The following is a 27,448-nucleotide window of genomic DNA, read 5'->3' on the forward strand; positions in this document are numbered from 1 at the left end:
TTATTGCCTGTTTCTTAGTCACTTTTTTGACAATACACAGATAACTCAATGCTTAGATATATTGAAACGGCTTATATCCTATAAATAGAACATAACACATAGATGAAGCCTTAGTCTACATGGACAATCATAGACGGCCCCCAAATAACCCTAAGGTTTGTGGAAGTCATCTCTAAGCGGGCCCCCTATACTCAGAGGTCGTCAAACTGGAGAGCGGGCCCCCCGGGGGAGCCCTAATTCATCCATGGTGGGGCGCCAGGCACTGTTCAAGAAAAGCATTAAGCTGATAACACTGCCTTGTTTTTACTGAAAGAAAACAGAGGGGACAGAAGGCTATTTTGTAATGGGCCATTACTAACATCTTTTGCCATGATAATTGTGCCTGGGAGTAGGTGTCAAAGGGGGAGGACTACTGAATGATACTTTTACACTTTAGTAAGACCTGGCTGACCTGAATCATGTATTTGATTGCATTTTTAAAATGGATAACTGCAAAGTATATATTTATTTATACATATATAAAGATTGCCAATGTAATAGAATAATTTGAAAAAATCCCCCTAATTGGTGAGAACCTGCTATTACCATTATTATTATTATTTTCGAGACAGTGTCTGTTGTTATCGTCACCCACTCCAGTATCTCCCAAGTCCCAACATCAGGCGCGAACCCCATGTGCATCACGCAGCCCATCCCAAAATGGCCGCCAACTTCACAGTTTTTCCACCACGCATGCACCAGAACAGTGCACATCCTGGCACTACAGCGCATGCGCCCAACTGCGCGGCTCCTCCTCCCGGCGGCTCTCCTCTCACCGGCCAAACGATAACATTTAAGCCACTATCTTCGGCCGCTCATTACCAGCCAGGACGCCGCGGGCACCAGACTAGGTTTGCCGCAGAGGACTCCTCGCGATCAAGTAAGGTCTTGTTTTCGGTCCCGCAGGTTGCGGACCTCACTTCGGTCGCTGACAATAAGTGGCCCTGATCCTTACCCTTCTCCCCCGTTTTTCTAGATAAATACAGGAGAACCTCTCCCGGCGCCCGATCCTCTGGACTAGAACCCCTAGCGAAGTAAATACCGGTGCAATGTTTTAATCATCCATAATTTATGTTTGTGTGTTTGTCTCATTGTATATTTACAACGAACTCAGGCGCATCACGCTGAAACTAAGTAATTTTTATGTGTCTGTACTGTCTTGCTACATATTCGATAATTCATAATGACACCAGGGCCAGTCACCTCCACTATAGGGAGTGGCCCTGTGATAGATCGATACCAGATGCTGATGTACAAACAAATGCGCCTATATTTAAAGGCGACCCACCGTGCACCTACGTACACAGCCTGTTTCTAGTCAGCATGCCTTGCTTGCATGCCTCATTGATTGTCACTTGTTTTCTACACAACTGGCACTGCCATGCATGTAACATTTCTTTGAATCCTGCATGGTTGGTACTGCCTCCAGCAGACCGAGAGTTTGCCTTATTGTGTACTGTTCTTCTTTCTCCCCACAGGATTTTTCTCGCTTTCCTGCAGTATATGTAAGTTGAACAACTGCGTTTTTAACCTTTTTTCCACACACCTTAGCGCGTGTGTTGGATAATAACCACACGTGGCACTACTTTTTGCCACTCACTACCTGGTCCTGACGAAAGTCCCGCACACTTTTTCTTGGGACTGAAACATGTAGACCGCTTACACTTAGCCAACTAAGTAGTCATCATTTTTCTACTTGTAGTTGCATCACATACTTTTATCTCACACTCTGGGCCGCCACGAATAAAACATTGGGCAAGGATCCCCAGAGGTGTATTTTATTACCCACCTTCATCCTCATCACACTACTGCACCACACCCGCTCCGCTGTAGTCAGGCTTTGTAGCACAACCAGGCGGCATTCGGCTGCCTGGTTGGACCCCGATGATGAAGCATGACACCAACCAGGTTGGTGTGTGAGGGGTTTATAAACAAACTTTATTGTGCCCAGTTCACAAGCTCATGCTACAAGTGACTTGAAAAGAGTGAAGGTTCAGTTTTATTGGAGTTCAGTTTTAGATGATTGGCGCTAAGCCAGGTTTGTATCTTGTTTAGAGTGTTATTCAGATGGCATGGCACAGTGGGATGATAATCTGTGGTAAAGTTGTGTGTCATCGGCATATAAGTGGTATTTCACACCTGCTTATTACAGGATAATTGTTAGCCGTTCCATGTAGATGTTGAAAAGGGATGGGGCAAGGACACAGCCTTGTGGAACTGCTTGTAGAAGTGGTGTAGGTTGTGAGAGGCAGATGCTGATTTTTAGGTCTCGTGGCGTTAACCGCGCGTTAAGCGCGGTCTCGCCAGAGACCTATAGTCAGCGACACAGCTTTCCAGGAGACCGGACCTGGCCACGCGCATGGCGATCGGAGCGGGCCACGCGCGCACGAACGCGCTCGCTGTGGCCATCTCCTGTCTCCTGGGAACCGCAAACACACACGCATGCGCAGACACACAGACACACACACACGAGCGCCCATACAAGCACGCACGCACACACACACAAATGCACCGAGATCCCCCCCCCGCCTAGAAATGTGAGCACCAACCAAAAAGGTCTCCCATGCTCTAGCCGTCTTGTGCCCTGATGGCTCTCTCGCCCTGGGCCCCCACCACTCCTCACCTGCCTCACCAGTTCTCCAAATTGTGTTCTACTCTCTGTAGCAGAGAGAGGTCAAAATGTCACCACCGGCCGCTCGATGTCTAGCGCGGCTCACAGGCCGCGAGCGGCTCATCAGTGCCCAACAGCTCCTTCATACAATTGTCGCGGTGGACAATGCTTCCGCGCTCAGCTGCGGCCCCGGCAGCAACCAGGAAAACCGCGGAGGCACGGACCTGGGGCACTCTCTTTGCTAAGCAGAGTTAGCGGTCATCGTCAGGTCAGGGCTGGGGTCCGGGCACACCCACAACTCCGGGTCCATGCCACACTCTGGCACCAGCTCACAACGGCAGTCGCAGGTTGGGCCGCGCGCAACACTCCGATGTTGGGAGGCTGGGGCTCCGCAGTCCACTGCAGCTCCGGAGGTCACAGATTGCAGCCCAGGCTATGTGGTGACCGGGACGACAGGTAGGATATCGCGGATTTAGAATTTACAGCAGTATTGTGTAGGATTACTACTGGGCTACGTGAGCCGGGCTAAGACACGCCCCCCATGCTGGTTGTCTTTGCACGCGCACGTCTTGTTTTTAAAGCCATCGCGAAAGTGAAAGCGATCGCTTTGTCTGCCGTGCTTCCCGGGCTCGCTGCGAGAGGGAGCTGTGAATAATAACTGCCGGCAGCCCCGTGCTGAGGTGCATCATCAGAGCTGTGTGAATAATAACAGCTGTGAGCCCGTGCCTGAGGTGCATCATCAGAGCTGTGTGAATAATAACAGCTGTGAGCCCCGTGCTGAGGTGCATCATCAGAGCTGTGTGAATAATAACAGCTGTGAGCCCGTGCCTGAGGTGCATCATCAGAGCTGTGTGAATAATAACTGGGTCAGCCCCATGCGTGAGGTGCATCCTCAGAATTGTGTGAATAATAACAGCTGTGAGCCCGTGCCCGAGGTGCATCATCAGAGATGTGTGAATAATAACTGCGTCAGCCCCGTGCGTGAGGTGCATCATCAGAGCTGTGTGAATAATAACAGCTGTGAGCAACAGCATACTCTTGCACACACTCTCACTGCTCACCAATTGAAAGTTTGCTAAAAATTTTATGCAACGCATTGTCATACACAATGCCAATAACTCAAACTTTAATGCTGGGAGACCTATTGCATTGTAAATGCTTGTTTTTAAATTCATATCTTGGGTTCAGTTTATTAAATTTTTGCAATTTGACTTATTTTACTCATAATATTTCTCATTATTTAAAAATGTGTTGCAGTTTAGGATTTTGTGTGACTTTTTTTCTTACTGTGCATGCACTGCTTACATACTTTACATATAGCCTTTAATTTAAGTTGGACTGGAATGTGTCACATTACCAGGGACTGAGCAGAGGTTTATTTAATTTAATTTGTGCGACTTCTATCAGGTGGTGACCTTATCCTTTGAGGTAAATCTTTGTCTGCCCCAAATAATCCATTTCTTTTACAATAACTTACTGTCTTGCCTGTAAATATATGCAATTCCTCTTAAAAAAATCTAACTGTTGGAGCTTAAGTAGTATGATTTACTGTATCATACTGTATCTGAGTTTATAACCCCTTTCCTCTACCACCTCCTAAAATATGCATTGAATGCAAAGCTCCTACCCACTCAAGAGTCAAGTGTCCAAAGGGAGCAACTTAGTTAGCCGACTAGTCTATAATAGTATTGGTGGCTCTTTGTCACAAGTGGTAAATGACAATATCCATTCACAATATCGATGGCCACGCAAAAAATGAATCTCCCCATATGCCTTTTTGTTGCATGGATTTAAAGTCAATTGCATCAAGACAGATATTTGGTTCAGAATTTAATTTGTTAGAGTTTATAGAAGTAAAGATGAAAAATTAACCAAACAGGCAGATTCTCGGGAAGCTAATGCTAGTCTGCTGAGAGTGGCTGGGATTTACTTTATTCCACTTTAGAAATGTTTAGACCCTGGGCTTTTGGTTCATAAAATACTTGAACAAGCAGAAGAAGCACATGGAGAATACAGAATGCAGGGGACAGGAGGGACGAACGAGAGTACGGATAGGTGGGATTGGAGAAGGAATGTAAGGATATTTCTGGATTTTTCGACCAAATGCATGAGATTGTTTGGACATATGGGGCATTTCCCTCCCAGGTAAACAGAAATAGCCATTGTACAGTCTTCACACCAATGCGTTTTAGACCTGTGGAAATATAAGTTATGTGGATTCTATACGATCTGTCTACTCTATCTGCCTTTCGAGAAAGTCTGTCATAGGAAGAAAGCCATGTCTGCTTTGCAGTTGTGAGGGAGTATGAATATAGATATACCTACCAAAAAATGACATTAGAAATCCAAGTAGAATAATACATTTGTGTTACATCACAACATATAGTACTGGTGGTACATGGTATACAAATATGAAAGGGGCCATCTAGTGAATGATATCACAATTCTAAAGTGCATGTTGGTGATTGTTAACAAACTGGTACTGATCAAAGAAAATGTCTTCACCCGATTGCATTCTGAAACTAGAATAATATTATTCAGATGTACTACTAACATTTCATACGTTATTGGATTTAGAGCACAGCCTGGACCTTCATTATTACAACTGGGCGCAAAAGGCAGCATGCTTGTCTGCACTCCAGCAGAATTAATGACTGAAGAGGTGTTTTACGGTGTATAGCTGATGAATACTATTTAGTGTGTGCGAATAAGGCCGCCATTATCATCCTTAAATCTAGGGTCAACTTTTTATTCTGTAGGAGGAATTCCTCGCCAAACTGCCCTCAGATATAAGCTGTGATATGTGGCAATGCCTCTTAATAAAAATGTTTGCTGTATTTATTGTCATTAAAGCAGTCAATATGCAATGCCAACTAGTGTTCTGAAACGAGATACATTTTTATGTGTAACGTTTTTGCCTTTTTGGAGACAAAGGGGCACCGAGGTCAGGGTGGCAAACCAGATCTTCTCTAGGACCAGCATTAATCAGCAAATATGTCCTTGGCATTAATCAGCAAATATGTCCTTGTAACACCCTGTACCAATATCAAGAGTCTTTACAGTTTCGAATCACTGCTTGAGAACACTGGAAATCACCCTGTTGGAGGAGGTATTTTATGTTCAAGTAGGAACGGCCATTTTGAACTATCCAAACCTCGACAATATCGTCATCTACCTACAATGTACACAATTATATATGAGACACTAGGGGTGAGAAACATCCACATTCAAATTTGTTTAATGGCTGTTTCTCACAGTTAATGTTCAATGACTGCATAAGCGGTTACATAAATGAACAAACTTAAAGATTACCTTATGAATGTGCTACTGTATAATGTTACAGAGCCTGACTGCGGAAAATAGCAACAATGAATGACAAAATACTCATAATTGAACTGTTAATGTATTGTAGGAGAAAGCCTAATGACTGAGTAAAATCTCCAACTGCTGAGTGTTACAGAATTCATGTACATGTACCCATCTGCTCAGCAATAAGGTCACTCACTGTCCAATATTACTAGAGTACACATCACTTTGCAAAATAAATGTGTACACGTAACACTGACACAGTTCTGCTAATGTCTAAGGGTGATCCTGGAACTGCCATTTGCTTTTACCACAAAGCTATCCCAAGAATCTCAGTATGGCAAAAACTGAGATTTTCAAAGAGCAATGTAGTCCCACAAGACTTCTTGTAGCTAGAGAAGGAAGCAAAATAAGACTTGTTATTTAGTGAAGGTGCAATTAGGTTTTTCAGGGCCATCCTAAATTGGAGGTCGTCAGTGTGACAACATAAGAAAGTGAACTGCAAGGCAGACCTGCCTATAACAATAAAATAATTGACCACAACATACTTTCAGTGAAACGGTCAACTGAATGCAATGTTCACTTTAGTTTGGAGACACGGAATTTAAATGCCAGGAATGATGGTCAACTTCCATGGCCACACATTTTTGTGGATCAAACAAAGAGCCTGGTATTACATTTGGTGTTGGGTGGCAGTCAGTACATGATAAATTGCAGGAAATGACAATGATCTGGATTATTTCCAGCTTTTGGTGTTCGGCAAACATCAGTAAAAAGTTACAAAAACCCGAAAGCAAATAAATAATCAATTAAAACGGCGACCCTATGAGTGATGCTAAACAAACTGAGAATCCTCCACTAGACCAAAGTGCAGTGAACACAAATTTAAGACCCAGTCTTAATCTGCAAGAAGAATGCATATTTACATGTCAGTTTGTAAGCAGATATGCTTCAGAACTGAAACAAGAGATGTGAGTTGTTTCAGGACACAAATCATTGGTATTCAGGATTTGGGGGAACGGCAGCATAATCTGTCTTAGTAGAATTCTATTTTACCAAATGTTGCTATAACACATGCAGGAATCATCTGCTAAAAACCAGACTAAAGGGAGCATCTACTTCACAACCCACCGCAACATGATTATCTGGATGTCATGATCATTCAAATTGGAGACTGACAATGGTCATTCACAGAAGAACAAAGGAAATCAAGAAAAAGGTAGTACTACGAATTCAGTACTAAGATTGCAGGTTTCCAATCAGTTTGTCATTAAAGGGGAAAGGAATTGGTTATGGTACCTATATTAAATAGCCCACAGGTTATGGCAGTGTGAACCCAAACTCTTTTAGACATTCTGATAACATTTGACACAGCACATCGCCTCCCCTTCATATTTTCATGGTGCTTTCTATTCAAAAACACACAAAAGGTAACGAGAGGAATGCTTGCAAATAGTCTAACCCACTAGCAATCACTCTGAATAACATTCCAATCCACTGTTTTTCTCCCACGTTAACAACCACTCTAGTCATAGGAAGCCTTAGGCAAATCCTCCCCAATCACCTTGTGTGATTCTGCAACCCATATGGGATGGGGTGTTAATAAATTGCATTGGTTGGTAGCACCATATAAAATGTCTATGTGCTACCTGCATGATCCCAAACAACTACTGCCTATAATAAGGACAGAAAAAATACCGTCATTGTAGATGTCAATTCCTGCACAGAAAAGTGATCAATCATGACATGATTTATGCCTCTTAGGGTGCATTGTAGGCTGTTGCAAACTGACTGAAACCCATAATGCAATATACTAGGGAATTTTATTTTGCTGTGTTTTACTAAGATGGCTGCAGTTTTGAGAAGCATTGAAACTTCTTCTCTTGGTCTGCTGTTCAATAATAGTTAACTGGGCCTGAAAATGGGTTTCTCTGCCACGGATGCTGCCAGCATGGCCAAGAATCCATCCTCCTGCTGTCATAAGATAAAAAGAGAAACAAGGCTTTGTAGCACCCTTGAACACAAATGAAAAAACAAACACAAACCTCGATTTGATCAGTCTTGGCGTCGCCCCAGTATATCTTGCCTTCCGTATAATCCAAAGCCAGTCCATTGGGCCAGCCGAGTGAGGTATTGACCAATACCACCCGGTCAGACCCATCCAACGCAGCCCGCTCAATCTTTGGGATCTCGCCCCAGTCCGTCCAGTACATGAGCCTGAAAGGCAAATATTTGTTTTTAACAGAGGAAGGCTGTTGTGTAGTATGAGCCAATGTGCTAACGGCTGTATGAAAAGCCAGAGCTGTGAAGGAGAAAAGAGACCGCGGTGGCAAGGTTTAGGACTTTAAAAAAGCAGCAACATTTTTGCTAAAATATGTCAAGCCGAAAGCTTTGCTACCAAGCCAGACCTAAAAAAGCACACAAATTACAATGGCAGAGCAATTAATTCCCCGTTTATAGCCCAATAGCTCCCATGTTTTAATCAAGGCAGCATGGTCATTAAGATATCTGTATCTACCAATTAAATATACACAAGTCAGACTGCTGCGTTTCAGATGTCTGTAGAATACCAAAGAAAAAGAAATAAAATGCTTACCCAGACATTGGATCTAGTACTATCGCTCTGGGCTCATTCAGGTCTTCAGAGATCAAAATCTTTCTCATGGTCCCATTGAGCCTCGTGACTTCAATCCGATCTGTGCCAGTGTCGGTCCAGTAGAGGTTCCGTGCAATCCAATCCACTGCAATTCCGTCTGGATGGGCAACTTGCGCAGTGACAATAAACTGGCTATCTGAGCCATCGATGAGTGAGCGCCGGATGGCCCGTACTTCATCATCAGTCCAATAAATATAGCCTTCCACTGGATCATAATCAATTGCAATAGCATGACGGATGTCATCCAACTGCAGAACAATGTCTGTAAAATCTGGGGTGTCCAAAGAGATGCGCCTTAGATCAGTCCGCCGGGCAAGAAGCAAAAATTCTGTAGCACCTGTTAGGAAAATTAAATTAAAAAAATCCGTTTAAAAACATACACCCTAGTAACCTTTGCCCAGAAGTCACTGAAAAGCTAAATTAAACGTGAAACATTAAAATATTAAAATTTTAATTGATGATTAGGTTAAAAAAAAAAAAAAAAGATGGGATACTCTGTAAAAATTAATTCCAGGTGCATAGGGGTTGGAGGGTACATTATATCTTTACAGATTAAAATACTGCAGTTTATCAAGTGCGACCAAGCAGTCCCAAAACACATGGAGTCTTTTAGAAGTGTACCACGTTTGCATACGTATGCTTCAATTTCAACCTTAACGGAAATGGTTCAATAAGCGACAAACCCATTCCAGAACCGGAGATGAGTGTTATGATCTGAAATCATCTGGAGATTAAGGAAAACCACAGGGTGAGCACTCAGTTCAAATTTACAACCTACTTATAACTATGAAAACAGTATTATGCAAACAAAGTACCTCGGAGCAAAGCAAAGGACAGAGCCATACTTCATGCAAAGATGCTATAGAGAAGAGCACGGCCACATTCAAAGATTCACTCTAGTGCCATGCTATACACTGGATGCATAAATGTCTGAAATGAATGGAATGCAATTTTGGATCTCACTCAGGGGGGTAAAAAACTTCAGGAAATTAGTTCAACATTTAATAGAATAGACATTTACCAATTGTTACCTACAAATGACAAACTCTGCCATCTTTGTCAGTTAACATGAGATTTTCACCGGAAAACCATTGAGATGTAAATTACACAGCTTCTGTTTGTCAATGTAACCTTTATGACATAGCTGGGAAGGCTTTTTTTCTGGGAGAGACGATGCTGCTAAAGGAGAAGATCACCAGGATGAACAGAATAAAAAGTGTTGGATGAAATGCTTCTATTACTCTTATTTATTGGCAATTGGTTTTGACTGCATTCCAGACCATCATTTTCTGTTCACTGTGTACAACATGCACCGAGCAAATTCAAATCAATCCTGTAACACCCACCCACCCCAAACAAGGAACGTCCAGGCGGAAAACAATGACCAAGTCCCCTCTGTACAGCAACACAAGAAAAGCTATGCTTTTGCCTGTTTGCATGGCTTTAGTGAGGTTTAATTTGAGTCTTCTGCACAGCAAGCTATGGGAGCCATGAACATAAGAGCTCTTCAGCAGTTTACTCACTGAAAAGAGTGGAAGTAAAGCATACTACTTACTGGTCATGTAATCTTCACTGCTCAAAATAGCAGGATGAATGCTTTCCTTCTTAAAGCAGAGAATAATATGTTCACATGGTTTGTTCTTGCTGGATATTGCTATGCTATTACCACAATTGAAACGGAAAATGCTACTTACCAGTATGCATCTGTTCTTGGCATGTAGGGCTGCAGAACCACACACTTTTGCATTAGATCACCATCTGGTGGTGGGCCCGGATGATTACACTTTGTTGTTGTCTTGGAAGAGTCTTTGTCTGCTGAGTGACTCCTCCCTTAGACCGTAGTGCGCATGGGCATCGACTCCATCCTCACATTTTTTGCCATTAGGGCAAATGATGGAGTTGTATCATTACAGATAAGGATGTATTGTGTATCTAAATAAGATAATACTGGAACAGATATAGGTAGCCGGGGAGGCGGGTGGGCGGGTGTGGTTCTGCAGCCCTACATGCCAAGAACAGATGCATACTGGTAAGTAGCATTTTCCGTTCGAGGCATATGGGCTGCAGACCACACACTTTTGCATAGATTGCCCAGCAGTTTCTCCCTTAGCGGCGGTCACCCACATCTGTTGCAGTAGTTTGAAATAATGTCTTTAGTACAGCCTGGCCCACACTTGCTTGTTTTGCCGGTACATCTACACAATAGTGTTTTGTAAATGTGTGTGTGTAGTAGACCATGTAGCTGCTTTACAGATATAATCTAATGATATGTTTCCTAAGAATGCCATAGATGCTCCTATCTTACGGGTAGAATGAGCCTTAGGAGGAATGGTTAAAGTGCGTTTTGCTTTTTGGTAGCAAATTTGAATACACTTAACAATCAACCTGGCAATGCCCGATTTTGAAATCGGATTGCCCTTATGTGGAGGCGAAAAGGACACAAACATTTGTTTAGTTTTACGAAAAGGTTTTGTCCTATATATGTAGTATCGAACTGCTCTTTTTACGTCTAGTGTGTGAAGAGCTCTTTCTGCAAACGTTTGCGGTTGTGGAAAAAATACTGGCAACTCAATGGATTGGTTGAGATGGAATGGTAAAATGACCTTTGGCAGAAACTTTGGATTTGTCTTGAGAACCAGTTTATTATGATGAAGTTGTATAAATGGTTCTTGAACTGTTCATGCCTGTATCTCACTCACTCTTCGTAGTGATGTAACTGCTACTAAAAAGGCAACTTTCCATGTAAGAAACTAACTCACACTTATGCAAAGGTTCAAATGGTGGACCCATAGGTATTGTGAGAACAATATTTAAATTCCAGACTGGAGAAGGTGGTATTCTCTGAGGAATTATTCGTTTAAGTCCTTCCATAAACGCTTTGATTGCAGGTACTCCAAACAATGGCAAATGTTGTCTGTTTTGGAAAAATGCCGCTATAGCCGCTAGATGTAATCTAATTGAAGAGTATGCTAAATTAGATCTTTGCAGATGTAATAGATAGCATATGATATTTTGTATTGAAACATCCAAGGGGTTAACGTTGTTATTTGTACAATATACAACAAATCTTTTCCATTTTGCCGCATAACAAGTTCTAGTGGTAGGACGTCTTGCCTCTTTAATGACATCCATGCAATCAGGAGGTAAATTTAGATATCCAAACTCTAAGACCTCAGGAGCCAAATCGCTAGATTGAGCTGCATTGGGTCTGGATGCATAATCTCTCCATGGTTCTGTGTTAGCAGATGTGGGGAGAGTTTTAGTTTGTGGTGTGGTACTACAGAGAGCTGCAGTAGCGTTGTGTACCATGGCTGTCTCGCCCACGTTGGTGCTATTAGAATCAATGTGAGAGAATGTTGTCTTAGTTTGCGTACCACTAATGGAATTAGTGGGAGAGGTGGAAAAGCGTACGCACATTTGCTTGACCAGTTCATCCATACCGCATTGCCTTTGAATAATGGGTGTGGGTACCTGGCGGCGAAGTTTAGGCATTTGGAGTTTCTTTGTGTGGCAAACAGATCTATTTCTGGTTGTCCCCACATTTGAAAGAATGGTTGAAGAACTTGAGGATGAAGCTCCCACTCGTGTATATGCTGTCTCTGACGACTTAACAGATCTGCCAATTGATTGTGAACTCCTGGTAGATGCTCTGCTAACAGAAAAATGTTTTGAGGAATGGCCCATCTCCAAATGCTCTGCGCCAGCCGGGAGAGCTGTAGGGAGTGTGTTCCTCCTTGCTTCTGAATGTAATACATTGCGGTCATGTTGTCCGTCCGGACTAGTACAGCCTTGTTTGATATGTAATGTTGAAACAATTTTAGAGCTTGAAAGATTGCTAGTAACTCTAGATAATTTATGTGAAGTGCTCTTTGTTTCATTGCCCATATTCCTTGTACTGTGTGACTTTGTAAGTGCGCTCCCCATCCCGTGAAAGATGTGTCTGTGGTCAGTATTATTTGTGGAACTGGCTCTATAAATGGCCGGCCCTTGGAAAGGTTTTTAGTGTTCCACCATTACAGAGAGCGATGCGTCCAGTCGTCTACCACCACCAGATCTGTTCTCTTGTTGAGCCTGATTCCACTGACCTGCCAAGCATTCTTGTATGGGGCGCATTTGTAGTCTTGTATACGGCACTATGAAAATGCAAGATGCCATCATTCCTATTAGCTGCATGAACACTCGAGCTTGTAGTGAGTGTTGTGCTTGGAATTTTTGTATAAGATTCTGCATAGCTTGTATTCTTATTAAGTTGGGGTACGCTACTGCCTTGGAGGTATCTATTGTGGCCCCTAGGTACTGCTGAGATAGGGACGGTTGTAGATTTATTTATTTATTTATTCAAAGTTTTATATAGCGCGAACAGGATCCTTACAGATATCAGAGCGCTTCACAAAGACAGGGTAGGGGCAGTAGGAGTCAACAGAGATAATGGGAACAGTATAAAAGTCAATAACATGGTAATAACATGGATAATAAAAAACATACATAAAACCAATCCATATACAATCAGGTAAGGAAGTAATATAGGACAGCACAAGTCATTGGTCCCAATACAGAGGTGTTCAGGTGGGTCAGTAAACCAACGAGTATCATATCTTGGTCGGTAGTAAGAGAGTAGCGTAGTAGTGCCGCCAACAAGTAGAGTGTAGTGCCAAGGGATAGGGTGAGCAGTGATACAAGGCAATGCAGAGTCTCTGAACCAAACATCTATAGCGATCAGGAGATTGTGGAAAAGTAAATTTTGCCATGTTCTATGTCCCTACGTGTTCCCCATCTTATGTTATGTGTGCATGATTAAGATGCATATGTATTCCCCATGTTCGATTAAAGACGCAATTATAGTTGTGTCCATCTCTAGTATGCCAGTTTCCAGTTCTCGTGAATACTATGAATATCAGGCCTATGTAAAGCTCCGTTGCCACGTTTCTCAGTGTGCACGTTATTTCATTGAAAAGTCCCCGTTTCTAGGCCTCAAAAGGGCCCGGACACCAGATTCAGCTCCTGTCTCCTGAGCCCTCGCTGAGGAGCGATACAGCCCCCACCTGTATTCCTGACCCTTCACTTACTTCCTGCCTCACAGTGCCCGGCTTGGCCTGGCTCTGCCTGCTAGTCTGCCAAGAGAATGTTATGATTCTAGTTATCAGTCCAGCCCTCCTTCTCTGCATTCCTAAGCTACTGAATCGCATCAATAGTTTCCGTCATTGTCTAGCCTTTACGTCTCCATCTAGGAGAAATACTGTATTAATGGTCATTTAATATTCCTCAACACGCACTACATGTAGAATAATGCATGCTCCAGTCTTAGAGTCTGTTAGCCTCTCCCCTCCTGACTCTTAGTTTATATCAACATGTTCTCTAAACATCAGATACTAGATATTGTTTAGGCACATGTCGCCCTGACTCTCCAGACTTCAGTCTCTGCTCCTAGCACAGAGTTCATAGCCCCCAGCTTCTCCTAGTAACACGTCATTGTCAGCTTGCGCGCACCACTAGGTTAGAGGTCCCGGCTCCTTAGGTAGCCCCCTCCATGTTTCCGCCCCATTTATGACATATTCTGTTACGTTTACATCACATGTCTATGTATACGCCTCCTGTTACACCTACTTTCACCCTTATCTTTCGCGACCGCTATTGACCACACCCACTGCTCCGCCTACTGTATTCACTGTAATGCAATTGTTTTAGTATATATATGTTGTACATTGTTATTAAAGTTAGCGCGCTCATCCCAGATCCAGCCCCGGCAGCTGCCGGGCTCTGCCATCCCATTCCTGTGCAGGTTGTCCTGTTCCTGTCCTTTATGCTGTATTAAACCTGCAAACTCCTACTACCTCGAATCTTGACTCTTATTTATTGAGCTATCTGTTATTACTATGTCCAGTCAAACCTAGATCCGGTATTATTTATTTATATACCACAAGATCTTGGCCAGAAGGATGGTTTTCACCTCTTTCTTGAAGAGTGCCGTGGAGGAGATCAGCCTGGTTTCAGGAGGGAGCGCATTCCAGATCCTGGGTGCCATTCCTGAGAAGGAGCGCTTGTAGGTTTTCGCTTTCCGGAATCTACGAGGTTTCAGGAGTAGATTTTTTGTACTCCTATTGGTTCTCGAACCTCCTGATATAGACAGCTTTTGAGCGAGGTAGTTGGGTGCCTTGTGGTGCACGGCCGCGTGTGTCATAACTGCAATTTTTAGCTGTATTCTGGCTTCAAAAGGCAGCCATTTTAGAGACTTTAAGTCTGGGGATATGTGCGAATGCTTTCTAGAGCCAGTAATGAGTCTCGCGGCAGCGTTCAGGGAGGCTCTTAAGGGTGCTGTTGTGGATAGCGGGAGACCGCTGAGGGCCGCAATTCCGTAGTCTATTCGTGGGATGACTAAAGCTTGTACAGCAGTTTGGAAGTCTTTGGCCGGGAGGAAGGGTTTAATTTTCCTCAGCGTGTATGTTCGAGTGTGATGCCTAGGGATTTCGCAGAGTCCACGATGGTAGGTTGGACATTGAGTGCTGTTAGGTTGTTGAGCCAGGTTTGGGTGGTGGAGATTTTCGCCGGGGGTGAGATGAGTAGGAACTCAGTTTTCAGAGCATTTAGTTTGAGGTGATTATCAGCCAGCCAAGATTGGGTGTTAATAAGCGTGGAATTCAGATGTTTGATATCTTCCGGGGATTGTAACTTTAGATAGAGTTGTGCGTCATCGGCGTACATATGGAATTGAACATTGGATGCTTGAAGCAAGGTGGCGAGCGGTTCCATAACGAGGTTGAACAGTGTAGGGGAGAGGGTGGATCCTTGTGGAACACCTAGATCTGCAGGCATAGGTGTAGATAGCACATTGTCGATCTTGAACCTCTGAGACCGGTTTTGAAGGAAGGACGAAAACCACTTGAGAACAGTTCCCGATAGCCCCATTCGAGTACTTAGCAGCTCCAGCAAGTTCTCATGTTTGACCGTGTCAAATGCTGACGAGAGGTCAAGAAGGATGAGGAGGCAGGACTCATTGCGATCCAGAATTTGGAGGGCGTCATCAATTATGTGTGTCATAGCTGTTTCCGTGCTATGTTTCGCTCTGAAGCCTGATTGATGAGGGTTGAGGAGGTCAAATTGATCAATGTGTTTTGTTAGTTGGAGTTGGACACATTTCTCCAGCAGTTTGGCCAGGGTGGGGATATTGGTGATGGGCCGATAGTTGTTTAGGTCAGACGGATCAGCTGTAGGTTTCTTGAGTATAGGCGTGACTTGCCCCACCTTAAGGGAGTCTGGAATGTGGCCTTGTTGCAAAGAGCTGTTGATGATCTTGGTCCAGAGAGGGAGGAGCAAGGGGATAAAGTCTTTTACAGCATTAGCAGGTAGAGGGTCTGTGAGGTGATTAGAGGGCTTCAAGGTGCAGAGCAGTGTGACTTGTTTTGATTTACTGTAAACCCCAACTTGTGCAGCAGGCAGACTGATTGATGCGTGTGCTGTACACATTGGTTGTATGACTTGGCTTTTATTAGCCAATCGTCTAGATATGGAAATACATGAATCTTGTCCCTTCTTAAGTGTGCTGCTACTACGGCTAGACACTTTGTGAATACTCGAGGTGCTGTTGCCACTCCTAAGGGGAGCACCTTGAATTGGTAGTGCTGACCTAGCACCAATCTTGGGTACTTTCTGTGAGACTGATGAATGGTAATGTGGAAGTAGGCGTCCTTGAGGTCTAATGTGGCAAGGAAGTCCCCTTTTTTCTAGTAACGGTAAAACTTGTTTTAATGTGACCATATTAAAGTGGTCTGAATGTATGTACTGGTTTAGGGGTCCTAGATCTAGAATTGGTCTGAGAGACCTGTCCTTTTTGGGTATGAGAAAATAAAGGGAGTAAACCCCTGTGTTTTGGTGTTCCCTTGGCACTGGTTCTATCGCATTCTTTTGCAGTAGTGATTCTACCTCTTGCCTTAGTAATAAGAGGTGCTCTTGTGACATAGGGCGTTGTCTGGGTGGTATTGTTGGAGGAGTGGAAGTGAGCTCCAGGCAATAACCTGACTGAATTATTTGTCTCACCCACCTGTCTGTGGTGATGGAGTTCCAGACAGGTAGGAACTGTTGTAATCTTCCCCCGACCGGAGTGGAATTGACTGGGGGAATGGAAGGGAAGTCACTGTTTGGGAGTAGAGGCGTTGGATTGTGTTGCCTCTGCCCTTATTATTTCCTCTATCCCCTCCTCTATAGTATCCCTTAATGGGTGAGGTTTGGTTGGTCTGTTTGTAAGTAGAGGAGGTATTGTCAGCTTGGAAGCCTTTTGATGCACCCCTATAGGAGGAGCGACGAAAGGACAGTCTATGGGCTTGTGTTTGTAAAGCACCAATCGATTTTGCAGTATCCGTGTCTTTTTTTCATTTTTTCCAGCGCACTGTCTACATTTGGACGGGAAAAGATGTTGGTCAAATGGCTGGTTTAGTATACTGGCTTGTACCTCTGGTTTGAATCCCCAGATTCTTAGCCATGCATGCCTACGCAGCAGTACCCCTGCATTTACTGCTCTAGATGCTGTATCTGCAGTGTCTAGTGTGCACCTTATGGCGGTATTAGTTATAACGTATAACCTAATCAGCAGCTCTAGCCTTATATTGTTCTGGCAGGTGTTGCATGAGAGACTCTAGCTCATCATAATGAGCTCTGTCATATCTTTCTAACAGAGCTGGAGTGTTAGCAATCCTCCATATATTAGCCACTTGTGATAGTGTGCCCTTCCTTGAGGCATCTAGAAGCTTTGATTCTTTGTCAGGGGTGGAGCATCCGCTGTTGACTGCGAATTGTCTCTCTTTCTGGCATTTGACACTACCAGCGAATCTAGTGGCAACTGCTCCTTAATGTATGCAGGATCAGAGGGAGCCGCTTTATATTTCTTTTCCAGTCTGGGGTTAATTACCCTGACTGGGTCTTTAAATATTTCTGGTGCGTGTCTTACCACTCCATTCAGTATTGGCAGTGTGGTAGTGGTTTTATGTGATGTTAACAGTGTCTCCATAAGAAAATACTCTTCTATTGGATCTGTATGCAGGTCTACTCCATGGAAAGTAGCTGCTCTATGGATGAGCTGTGTGAACCCAATGGTGTCATCTGGTGGAGATGGTCTAGACGGGTATGCCTCGTCTTTTGGTACATCTGGTGCATTGTAATCTTCCCATGGGTCACCTGATGACCCAGCCATATTATCTTGGTCATCAATTTGTTGATAACTGTGTTGAGAGTATGTATCCCCATAATCCTCCTCCTGTGGTATCATACTATGTGTACTAGCTGGTGAGTGTGCAGGAGAAATATCTAGTATTTCTACTTGTGGTGAAGGAAGTCTTGTGAGTAAAGTCTGAACATGCTTTTTTGGAGGAATAGGAGATGGTATAGGACAGTCCATTTTCCTCTTTTCATGCACTGTATATATTTGTCCAGTTTGTGGATAAATTTTTATTGTCTTTTGCCTTACATCAGGCTGGAAAAGCTCCTCTACAGGTAAATCTTTCTTCGGCATCGATTTATGTGCTTTGGAGCAGTCAGGTTTAGTTTTTACAGTGTCTATTATCTTTGGAACGGGTCTTGCTTTCGATTCCGAAGATTTATCTTGCTTTTTGCTTGGCTCTACGCTTTTTGGATCCGAAGCTTTGGCTGCCGAGTGTTTAGATTTGTCCGTTCTTGGTGCCGAAATGTGTATCGTTATGGAAACCGCTTTCGGGTCTGATTTTTTATGTACCGAAGTAGTTTTTCTTTGGGTAACCCTTGGAACATCTTTCAGTGCCGAACTTCGTTTCGGAACGTCCTTTGGTGCCAAACTTGGTTTCGGTTTCAGTTCGGTAACCCTCTGTATCGAAGGGTGTCTTGGTGCCGGTGCTGACTTCGGCTTAAGCACTTTCTGTTTTTCGGGACCGACGGTCTGACTCGAGCCTGAGTCGACCGGAGGCTTTATAACACTCTTCACTGCCGAGCCCGAAGCCAGGGCGTTGGAAGTTTTCGATCGGTGTGCACCCGGACCCAAAGGTGGGGGTGGAACCGAAGCCTGTCCCGGAATGGGGGGTGAACAGGGTCGACGCTCTTACTCACTACTTCGATCGGCTGCTCCATAACTCAACAGTCCCTGATTGTCTTCTTGGACCGGAACGAAGCGCAGGCCTCACAGTCTCGACTCTCGTCCTCTGAAGACAAGCACAAGTTGCAAAACTCATGCAGGTCGGTGTGGGGAAACTTGTGTCCACACTGAGGGCACTTCTTGAACGGTGTTCTTTCCATGAGCCAAAGGCCCAATGGCGCAGTTGGGCCCAACGGCCCCGATGAGCGCAGGAATGGAGAAGTGGGTCCTCTCTTCGACGCAGGCAACCGGAATCAGTGTCGAAGACGATCTTGATGTTGTAGATTCATTCATGGATTCGTAAAGAGATCGGTAACGGGACCGAACGATTAACACATCTGAGCCCGATGGCGGAAAAAAACAATCTGAGGATGGAGTCGATGCCCATGCGTACTACGGTCTAAGGGAGGAGTCACCCAGCAGACAAAGTCTCTTCCAAGACAACAACAAAGTGTAATCATCCGGGCCCACCACCAGATGGTGATCTAATGCAAAAGTGTGTGGTCTGCAGTCCATATGCCTCGAACATAGAATACTTCTATTAGGAAAAATAATTAACCCAAGCTCAAAACAGAATACAGGCAGAGAACGTGCAGGTGACCTAAGCATGCAAGGCAACCTTACTTCAAGGAGGGCTCGGGGATTTTGGCACGAGGAAGCTTATTGCCAAACAAGGTTCACTAAGGAAAAAAAGTGACTAAAATAAACAACTTATGTCACTTCAAAGTCTATGCTCTGGAACAATCCTGTGGAACACTGTCGATGGAAAATTACAGCATTTTATGATCATTCGAAGGAGTGTCTAATGCCTCCAAATCAGATAATAAACCAAATGGGGACAATGATTCGATAATATAATCAATTATTGATCAACTCTTTGTACAAATATTGGTGGGGTAGGATATCGTTATACAATATTCTGCTCATAATAACTGCTCCGTTATTCCTGCAAAGTACTAAAAGCAGATTCCCTCTTATGTGCTCTACAAGACATCTGAAAAATGGGTCTAGGAATGTTTAAGGCTTCTTCCCTTTCTTTGTCTGCAAACACTCATTCCCTCTGACCCTACTAAGATGACTTAATTTCGCATCATTTTTCAGTTCCATCAAGGAGACACTACAGACCAAGAGATGTACTATCAACTTCTTCACTGTATACACCAGAACCTTATAATTTCTAGGCTGCAAAATGAGGCACTAACTGGATTACTCTGCTGAAGAAAAAAATCAAATCACAATTTCATAACAAGAACGGAGGCTACATTATGCATTATTCTTTTAATGCAGTCCAAGCAGCCGCATACATCACAATATTAAGAGGTTCCAGAACAGAACGTTAGCAACACATAAAAGGCATGAGCCATCAACAATCTGACTCTTTTAAATGTGGCTCCAAGCAGCAAAGTTCAACTCTCTTCTTACCAATAATTTTCTATTTTTTAGTATCCTTGTGAGTGGCTCAACCCCACGCCCCTTTTACCACTACCTCCATCCTGATCTCCAATTTACGGAGATCTCCTTACACCCTTTTTCCCTGTCCCACCCTTACGTGAGCACTCCCAGTCCACCCCGCCTCTCTAGCGGTGTACAGATTAATCTGTTTTGCTTGTTTAACACTTCCTCGTTTAATATACTTTTAGCAATTATTACCAGAAATTCCGCTGATTTTAGGTTTTTTACGATGTTTGCTTACTTTAATTCTCAGCTCACTTGCTTTGTTATTTATTTTCACCGTCTCCAGCCCTAACGCAATAGTTCTTCCCCCTACCGAAGTAGGGGGAAGACCGCGAGCAAGTGAGTTTCAGTTACTCGACGCGATCACGTTCAGCTGCTGCTTCTTCAACTATCGCAAGTGCATATTTTCTAACTGTATAAAAGAAGCATTTACAATGCAACGGTTTCGCCTTTGCAAAAGTCAGAGCTATTGGCATTGTAAATGACAATTTTTTTATTTATGTGTTGGTTTTGAAAACAGATAAATAAATGACGTTGTTATTTTCAATGCCAATAGCTTAATCTCTCGCAAATGCGAGACCTATTGCATTTGCACCCACCCACACACATGGTGGTGGTGGATGTGGTGGTGGTGGATGTGGTGGTGGTGGATGATGTGGTGGATGTGGTGGTGGTGGATGATGTGGTGGATGTGGTGGTGGTGGATGATGATGATGATGTGGTGGGTGGTGGATGATGATGATGATGTGGTGGGTGGTGGATGATGTGGTGGTGGTGGTGGGTGGTGGATGATGTAGTGGTGGATGATGTGGTGGTGGTGGTGGATGATGTGGTGGTGGATGATGATGTGGTGGTGGTGGATGATGATGTGGTGGTGGTGGTGGTGGTGGATGATGTGGTGGTGGTGGTGGTGGTGGATGATGTGGTGGTGGTGGTGGTGGTGGATGATGTGGTGGTGGTGGTGGTGGATGATGTGGTGGTGGTGGTGGTGGATGATGTGGTGGTGGTGGTGGATGATGTGGTGGTGGTGGTGGATGATGATGTGGTGGTGGTGGTGGATGATGATGTGGTGGTGGTGGTGGATGATGATGTGGTGGTGGTGGTGGATGATGATGTGGTGGTGGTGGTGGATGATGATGTGGTGGTGGTGGTGGATGATGATGTGGTGGTGGTGGTGGATGATGATGTGGTGGTGGTGGTGGATGATGATGTGGTGGTGGTGGTGGATGATGATGTGGTGGTGGTGGTGGATGATGTGGTGGTGGTGGTGGTGGATGATGTGGTGGTGGTGGTGGTGGTGGATGATGTGGTGGTGGTGGTGGTGGTGGATGATGTGGTGGTGGTGGTGGTGGTGGATGATGTGGTGGTGGTGGTGGTGGTGGATGATGTGGTGGTGGTGGTGGTGGTGGATGATGTGGTGGTGGTGGTGGTGGTGGATGATGTGGTGGTGGTGGTGGTGGTGGATGATGTGGTGGTGGTGGTGGTGGTGGATGATGTGGTGGTGGTGGTGGATGATGTGGTGGTGGTGGTGGTGGATGATGTGGTGGTGGTGGTGGTGGTGGATGATGTGGTGGTGGTGGTGGTGGTGGATGATGTGGTGGTGGTGGTGGTGGTGGATGATGTGGTGGTGGTGGTGGATGATGTGGTGGTGGTGGTGGGTGGTGGTGGTGGTGGTGGTGGATGATGTGGTGGTGGTGGTGGTGGATGATGTGGTGGTGGTGGTGGTGGATGATGTGGTGGTGGTGGTGGTGGTGGATGATGTGGTGGTGGATGATGTGGTGGTGGTGGTGGATGATGTGGTGGTGGTGGTGGATGATGTGGTGGTGGTGGTGGATGATGTGGTGGTGGTGGTGGATGATGTGGTGGTGGTGGTGGATGATGTGGTGGTGGTGGTGGATGATGTGGTGGTGGTGGTGGATGATGTGGTGGTGGTGGTGGATGATGTGGTGGTGGTGGTGGATGATGTGGTGGTGGTGGTGGTGGTGGTGGATGATGTGGTGGTGGATGATGTGGTGGTGGTGGTGGTGGTGGATGATGTGGTGGTGGTGGTGGATGATGTGGTGGTGGTGGTGGTGGTGGATGATGTGGTGGTGGTGGTGGATGATGTGGTGGTGGTGGTGGTGGTGGATGATGTGGTGGTGGTGGTGGTGGATGATGTGGTGGTGGTGGTGGTGGTGGATGATGTGGTGGTGGATGATGTGGTGGTGGATGATGTGGTGGTGGATGATGTGGTGGTGGTGGTGGATGATGTGGTGGTGGTGGTGGATGATGTGGTGGTGGTGGTGGATGATGTGGTGGTGGTGGTGGATGATGTGGTGGTGGTGGTGGATGATGTGGTGGTGGTGGTGGATGATGTGGTGGTGGTGGTGGATGATGTGGTGGTGGTGGTGGTGGTGGATGATGATGTGGTGGTGGTGGATGATGATGTGGTGGTGGTGGATGATGTGGTGGTGGTGGTGGATGATGTGGTGGTGGTGGTGGATGATGTGGTGGTGGTGGTGGATGATGTGGTGGTGGTGGTGGATGATGTGGTGGTGGTGGTGGATGATGTGGTGGTGGTGGTGGATGATGTGGTGGTGGTGGTGGATGATGTGGTGGTGGTGGTGGATGATGTGGTGGTGGTGGTGGATGATGTGGTGGTGGTGGTGGATGATGTGGTGGTGGTGGTGGTGGATGATGTGGTGGTGGTGGTGGATGATGTGGTGGTGGTGGTGGATGATGTGGTGGTGGATGATGTGGTGGTGGTGGTGGATGATGTGGTGGTGGTGGTGGATGATGTGGTGGTGGTGGTGGATGATGTGGTGGTGGTGGTGGATGATGTGGTGGTGGTGGTGGATGATGTGGTGGTGGTGGTGGATGATGTGGTGGTGGTGGATGATGTGGTGGTGGTGGTGGTGGATGATGTGGTGGTGGTGGTGGATGATGTGGTTATGGTGGTGGTGGATGATGTGGTGGTGGTGGTGGATGATGTGGTGGTGGTGGTGGATGATGTGGTGGTAGTGGTGGATGATGTGGTGGTGGTGGATGATGTGGTGGTGGTGGTGGATGATGTGGTGGTGGTGGTGGATGTGGTGGTGGTGGTGGTGGATGTGGTGGTGGTGGTGGTGGATGATGTGGTGGTGGTGGATGATGTGGTGGTGGTGGTGGATGATGTGGTGGTGGTGGTGGATGATGTGGTGGTGGTGGTGGATGATGTGGTGGTGGTGGTGGATGATGTGGTGGTGGTGGTGGATGATGTGGTGGTGGTGGTGGATGATGTGGTGGTGGTGGTGGATGATGTGGTGGTGGTGGTGGTGGATGATGTGGTGGTGGTGGTGGTGGATGATGTGGTGGTGGTGGTGGATGATGTGGTGGTGGTGGTGGATGATGTGGTGGTGGTGGTGGATGATGTGGTGGTGGTGGTGGATGATGTGGTGGTGGTGGTGGATGATGTGGTGGTGGTGGTGGATGATGTGGTGGTGGTGGTGGATGATGTGGTGGTGGTGGTGGATGATGTGGTGGTGGTGGTGGATGATGTGGTGGTGGTGGTGGTGGATGATGTGGTGGTGGTGGTGGATGATGTGGTGGTGGTGGTGGTGGTGGATGATGTGGTGGTGGTGGTGGATGATGTGGTGGTGGTGGATGATGTGGTGGCGAATCTAGTGGCAACTGCTCCTTAATGTATGCAGGATCAGAGGGAGCCGCTTTATATTTCTTTTCCAGTCTGGGGTTAATTACCCTGGCCCTGACTGGGTCTTTAAATATTTCTGGTGCGTGTCTTTCCACTCCATTCAGTATTGGCAGTGTGGTAGTGGTTTTATGTGATGTTAACAGTGTCTCCATAAGAAAATACTCTTCTATTGGATCTGTATGCAGGTCTACTCCATGGAAAGTAGCTGCTCTATGGATGAGCTGTGTGAACCCAATGGTGTCATCTGGTGGAGATGGTCTAGACGGGTATGCCTCGTCTTTTGGTACATCTGGTGCATTGTAATCTTCCCATGGGTCACCTGATGACCCAGCCATATTATCTTGGTCATCAATTTGTTGATAACTGTGTTGAGAGTATGTATCCCCATAATCCTCCTCCTGTGGTATCATACTATGTGTACTAGCTGGTGAGTGTGCAGGAGAAATATCTAGTATTTCTACTTGTGGTGAAGGAAGTCTTGTGAGTAAAGTCTGAACATGCTTTTTTGGAGGAATAGGAGATGGTATAGGACAGTCCATTTTCCTCTTTTCATGCACTGTATATATTTGTCCAGTTTGTGGATACATTTTTATTGTCTTTTGCCTTACATCAGGCTGGAAAAGCTCCTCTACAGGTAAATATTTCTTCGGCATCGATTTATGTGCTTTGGAGCAGTCAGGTTTAGTTTTTACAGTGTCTATTATCTTTGGAACGGGTCTTGCTTTCGATTCCGAAGATTTATCTTGCTTTTTGCTTGGCTCTACGCTTTTTGGATCCGAAGCTTTGGCTGCCGAGTGTTTAGATTTGTCCGTTCTTGGTGCCGAAATGTGTTTCGTTATGGAAACCGCTTTCGGGTCTGATTTTTTATGTACCGAAGTAGTTTTTCTTTGGGTAACCCTTGGAACATCTTTCAGTGCCGAACTTCGTTTCGGAACGTCCTTTGGTGCCAAACTTGGTTTCGGTTTCAGTTCGGTAACCCTCTGTATCGAAGGGTGTCTTGGTGCCGGTGCTGACTTCGGCTTAAGCACTTTCTGTTTTTCGGGACCGACGGTCTGACTCGAGCCTGAGTCGACCGGAGGCTTTATAACACTCTTCACTGCCGAGCCCGAAGCCAGGGCGTTGGAAGTTTTCGATCGGTGTGCACCCGGACCCAAAGGTGGGGGTGGAACCGAAGCCTGTCCCGGAATGGGGGGTGAACAGGGTCGACGCTCTTACTCACAACCTGTTGACCAGCTGGAAGCAGATCGTCATTTTCGGATCGATCCTCAGCTCCGGAAGCTGACTCTTCTGCCTCGGAAGCGATGTCTTCCTGCTGTTCTTCGACGTCTACTTCGATCGGCTGCTCCATAACTCAGCAGTCCCTGATTGTCTTTTTGGACCGGAACGAAGCGCAGGCCTCACAGTCTCGACTCTCGTCCTCTGAAGACAAGCACAAGTTGCAAAACTCATGCAGGTCGGTGTGGGGAAACTTGTGTCCACACTGAGGGCACTTCTTGAACGGTGTTCTTTCCATGAGCCAAAGGCCCAATGGCGCAGTTGGGCCCAACGGCCCCGATGAGCGCAGGAATGGAGAAGTGGGTCCTCTCTTCGACGCAGGCAACCGGAATCAGTGTCGAAGACGATCTTGATGTTGTAGATTGATTCATGGATTCGTAAAGAGATCGGTAACGGGACCGAACGATTAACACATCTGAGCCCGATGGCGGAAAAAAACAATCTGAGGATGGAGTCGATGCCCATGCGTACTACGGTCTAAGGGAGGAGTCACCCAGCAGACAAAGACTCTTCCAAGACAACAACAAAGTGTAATCATCCGGGCCCACCACCAGATGGTGATCTAATGCAAAAGTGTGTGGTCTGCAGTCCATATGCCTCGAACATAGAATACTTCTATTAGGAAAAATAATTAACCCAAGCTCAAAACAGAATACAGGCAGAGAACGTGCAGGTGACCTAAGCATGCAAGGCAACTTTACTTCAAGGAGGGCTCGGGGATTTTGGCACGAGGAAGCTTATTGCCAAACAAGGTTCACTAAGGAAAAAAAGTGACTAAAATAAACAACTTATGTCACTTCAAAGTCTATGCTCTGGAACAATCCTGTGGAACACTGTCGATGGAAAATTACAGCATTTTATGATCATTCGAAGGAGTGTCTAATGCCTCCAAATCAGATAATAAACCAAATGGGGACAATGATTTGATAATATAATCAATTATTGATCAACTCTTTGTACAAATATTGGTGGGGTAGGATATCGTTATACAATATTCTGCTCATAATAACTGCTCCGTTATTCCTGCAAAGTACTAAAAGCAGATTCCCTCTTATGTGCTCTACAAGACATCTGAAAAATGGGTCTAGGAATGTTTAAGGCTTCTTCCCTTTCTTTGTCTGCAAACACTCATTCCCTCTGACCCTACTAAAATGACTTAATTTCGCATCATTCTTTCTTAATCCTGCTTAGAGGGTGTCCAGGGCGCTAGCCTTTAAGGCGGAACTATCCGGGTCCAGAAATACTGCACTTAAGTGCGCCGGGGCTGGCTTAAAAAACAAGCGCTCTCCATCTCTAAGCCCTGTCCTTTTCAGACTGGGGGGCGTGTTTTTGACTGAGAACGTCACCAGGTAGAAAGAAAGTCAAAAATACGCCCCTCATCCGAAAAGGACGGGGCTTAGATCCAAAGAATGACATCATTGGGACCTCTTCTTCAATGGCTGGCCGCTGTTTAGGAGGCCAGCCAATGGAGAAGAGGGGCGGGGCTTAACCTAGCTACTCAGTCATATCTCACCAGCGAGACTCCGCATGTGCGCAGCCTACGCTAGCCGAGACCTAAAAAAGGGGGAATTTATCAAAGACAAGTTCCTTTGCTGTAAGGACATTCTTCAACCTGTACATTTGAAGGGTATTTCCACCCCTCTTAGAAAGGAAATCTACCTTATTTGGGCATTTCATAATCTACTCTGGCATTCTCTAAAGTTCTCTGGCACGTCTTGGCACTCCCTAAAACAATTCTGGCATTTTAACCACTTGGGCATTTTCTATCAAGCCTTGACTATTTTCAAAGGTGAAAAACCCTATTCGAACTCTACCAAGTTTTGAGCTCCCCATTTACTAAATCTATTTAACACCTTTATCTGCGCCATGTCTGACTCCGATTCAGATGAAGCATCCACCCCTACTCCCCACATTGACAATGAAACGCTCAAAAAAATCCTTCACAAAGAAATGAGGTCCTGCATGATGGAGACCCCAAGTCACATGTCCTCTAAAAGGTCACTCCCTGAAGAGGACGAAGTCACAGAGACTTTCAATCCACACTACTCTGAAGACCTTTCAGAATTAAGGGGTAAAAGACTAAAGAAAAGTAAAAATATTGATAAGAGCAATATGGGAGGTCCTAGCACCACAACTACTAATGGAGGTCCCCGCACCTTAAACTCCATGGGTGTCCCTAGCAGCACAACTTATCCGATGCCCCTGGCAGCACAAAACACCTGGGTGTCCTCAGCGGCACAAAATATCATAATGCTCTTTACACTTTAGGAGATAACGAATTTAATGATATCAAGGCACATATACCTGATGAGTATGTCCTCGACCTTGAAGAGGATGATCAAGAAT

At 45.3% G+C, this 27,448-nt stretch overlaps 1 protein-coding gene across 1 annotated transcript in view; it reads right to left on the bottom strand.

Moving 5' to 3' along the window:
• The window catches only part of LRP6 (LDL receptor related protein 6), a 1,212,873-nt gene that overhangs the window by 836,180 nt on the left and 349,245 nt on the right, over positions 1-27,448 (bottom strand). Inside the window, exons 6-7 of the mRNA XM_078673499.1 lie at positions 8,553-8,949; positions 8,002-8,173 (exon numbers count right to left, since the gene is read on the bottom strand). Coding sequence (XP_078529625.1) covers positions 8,002-8,173; positions 8,553-8,949 — 569 coding nt within the window. The remainder of the gene's footprint in view (positions 1-8,001; positions 8,174-8,552; positions 8,950-27,448) is intronic.

The sequence above is a fragment of the Lissotriton helveticus genome, chromosome 1_1, assembly GCF_964261635.1.
Source record: "Lissotriton helveticus chromosome 1_1, aLisHel1.1, whole genome shotgun sequence".
Taxonomy (NCBI): domain Eukaryota; kingdom Metazoa; phylum Chordata; class Amphibia; order Caudata; family Salamandridae; genus Lissotriton; species Lissotriton helveticus.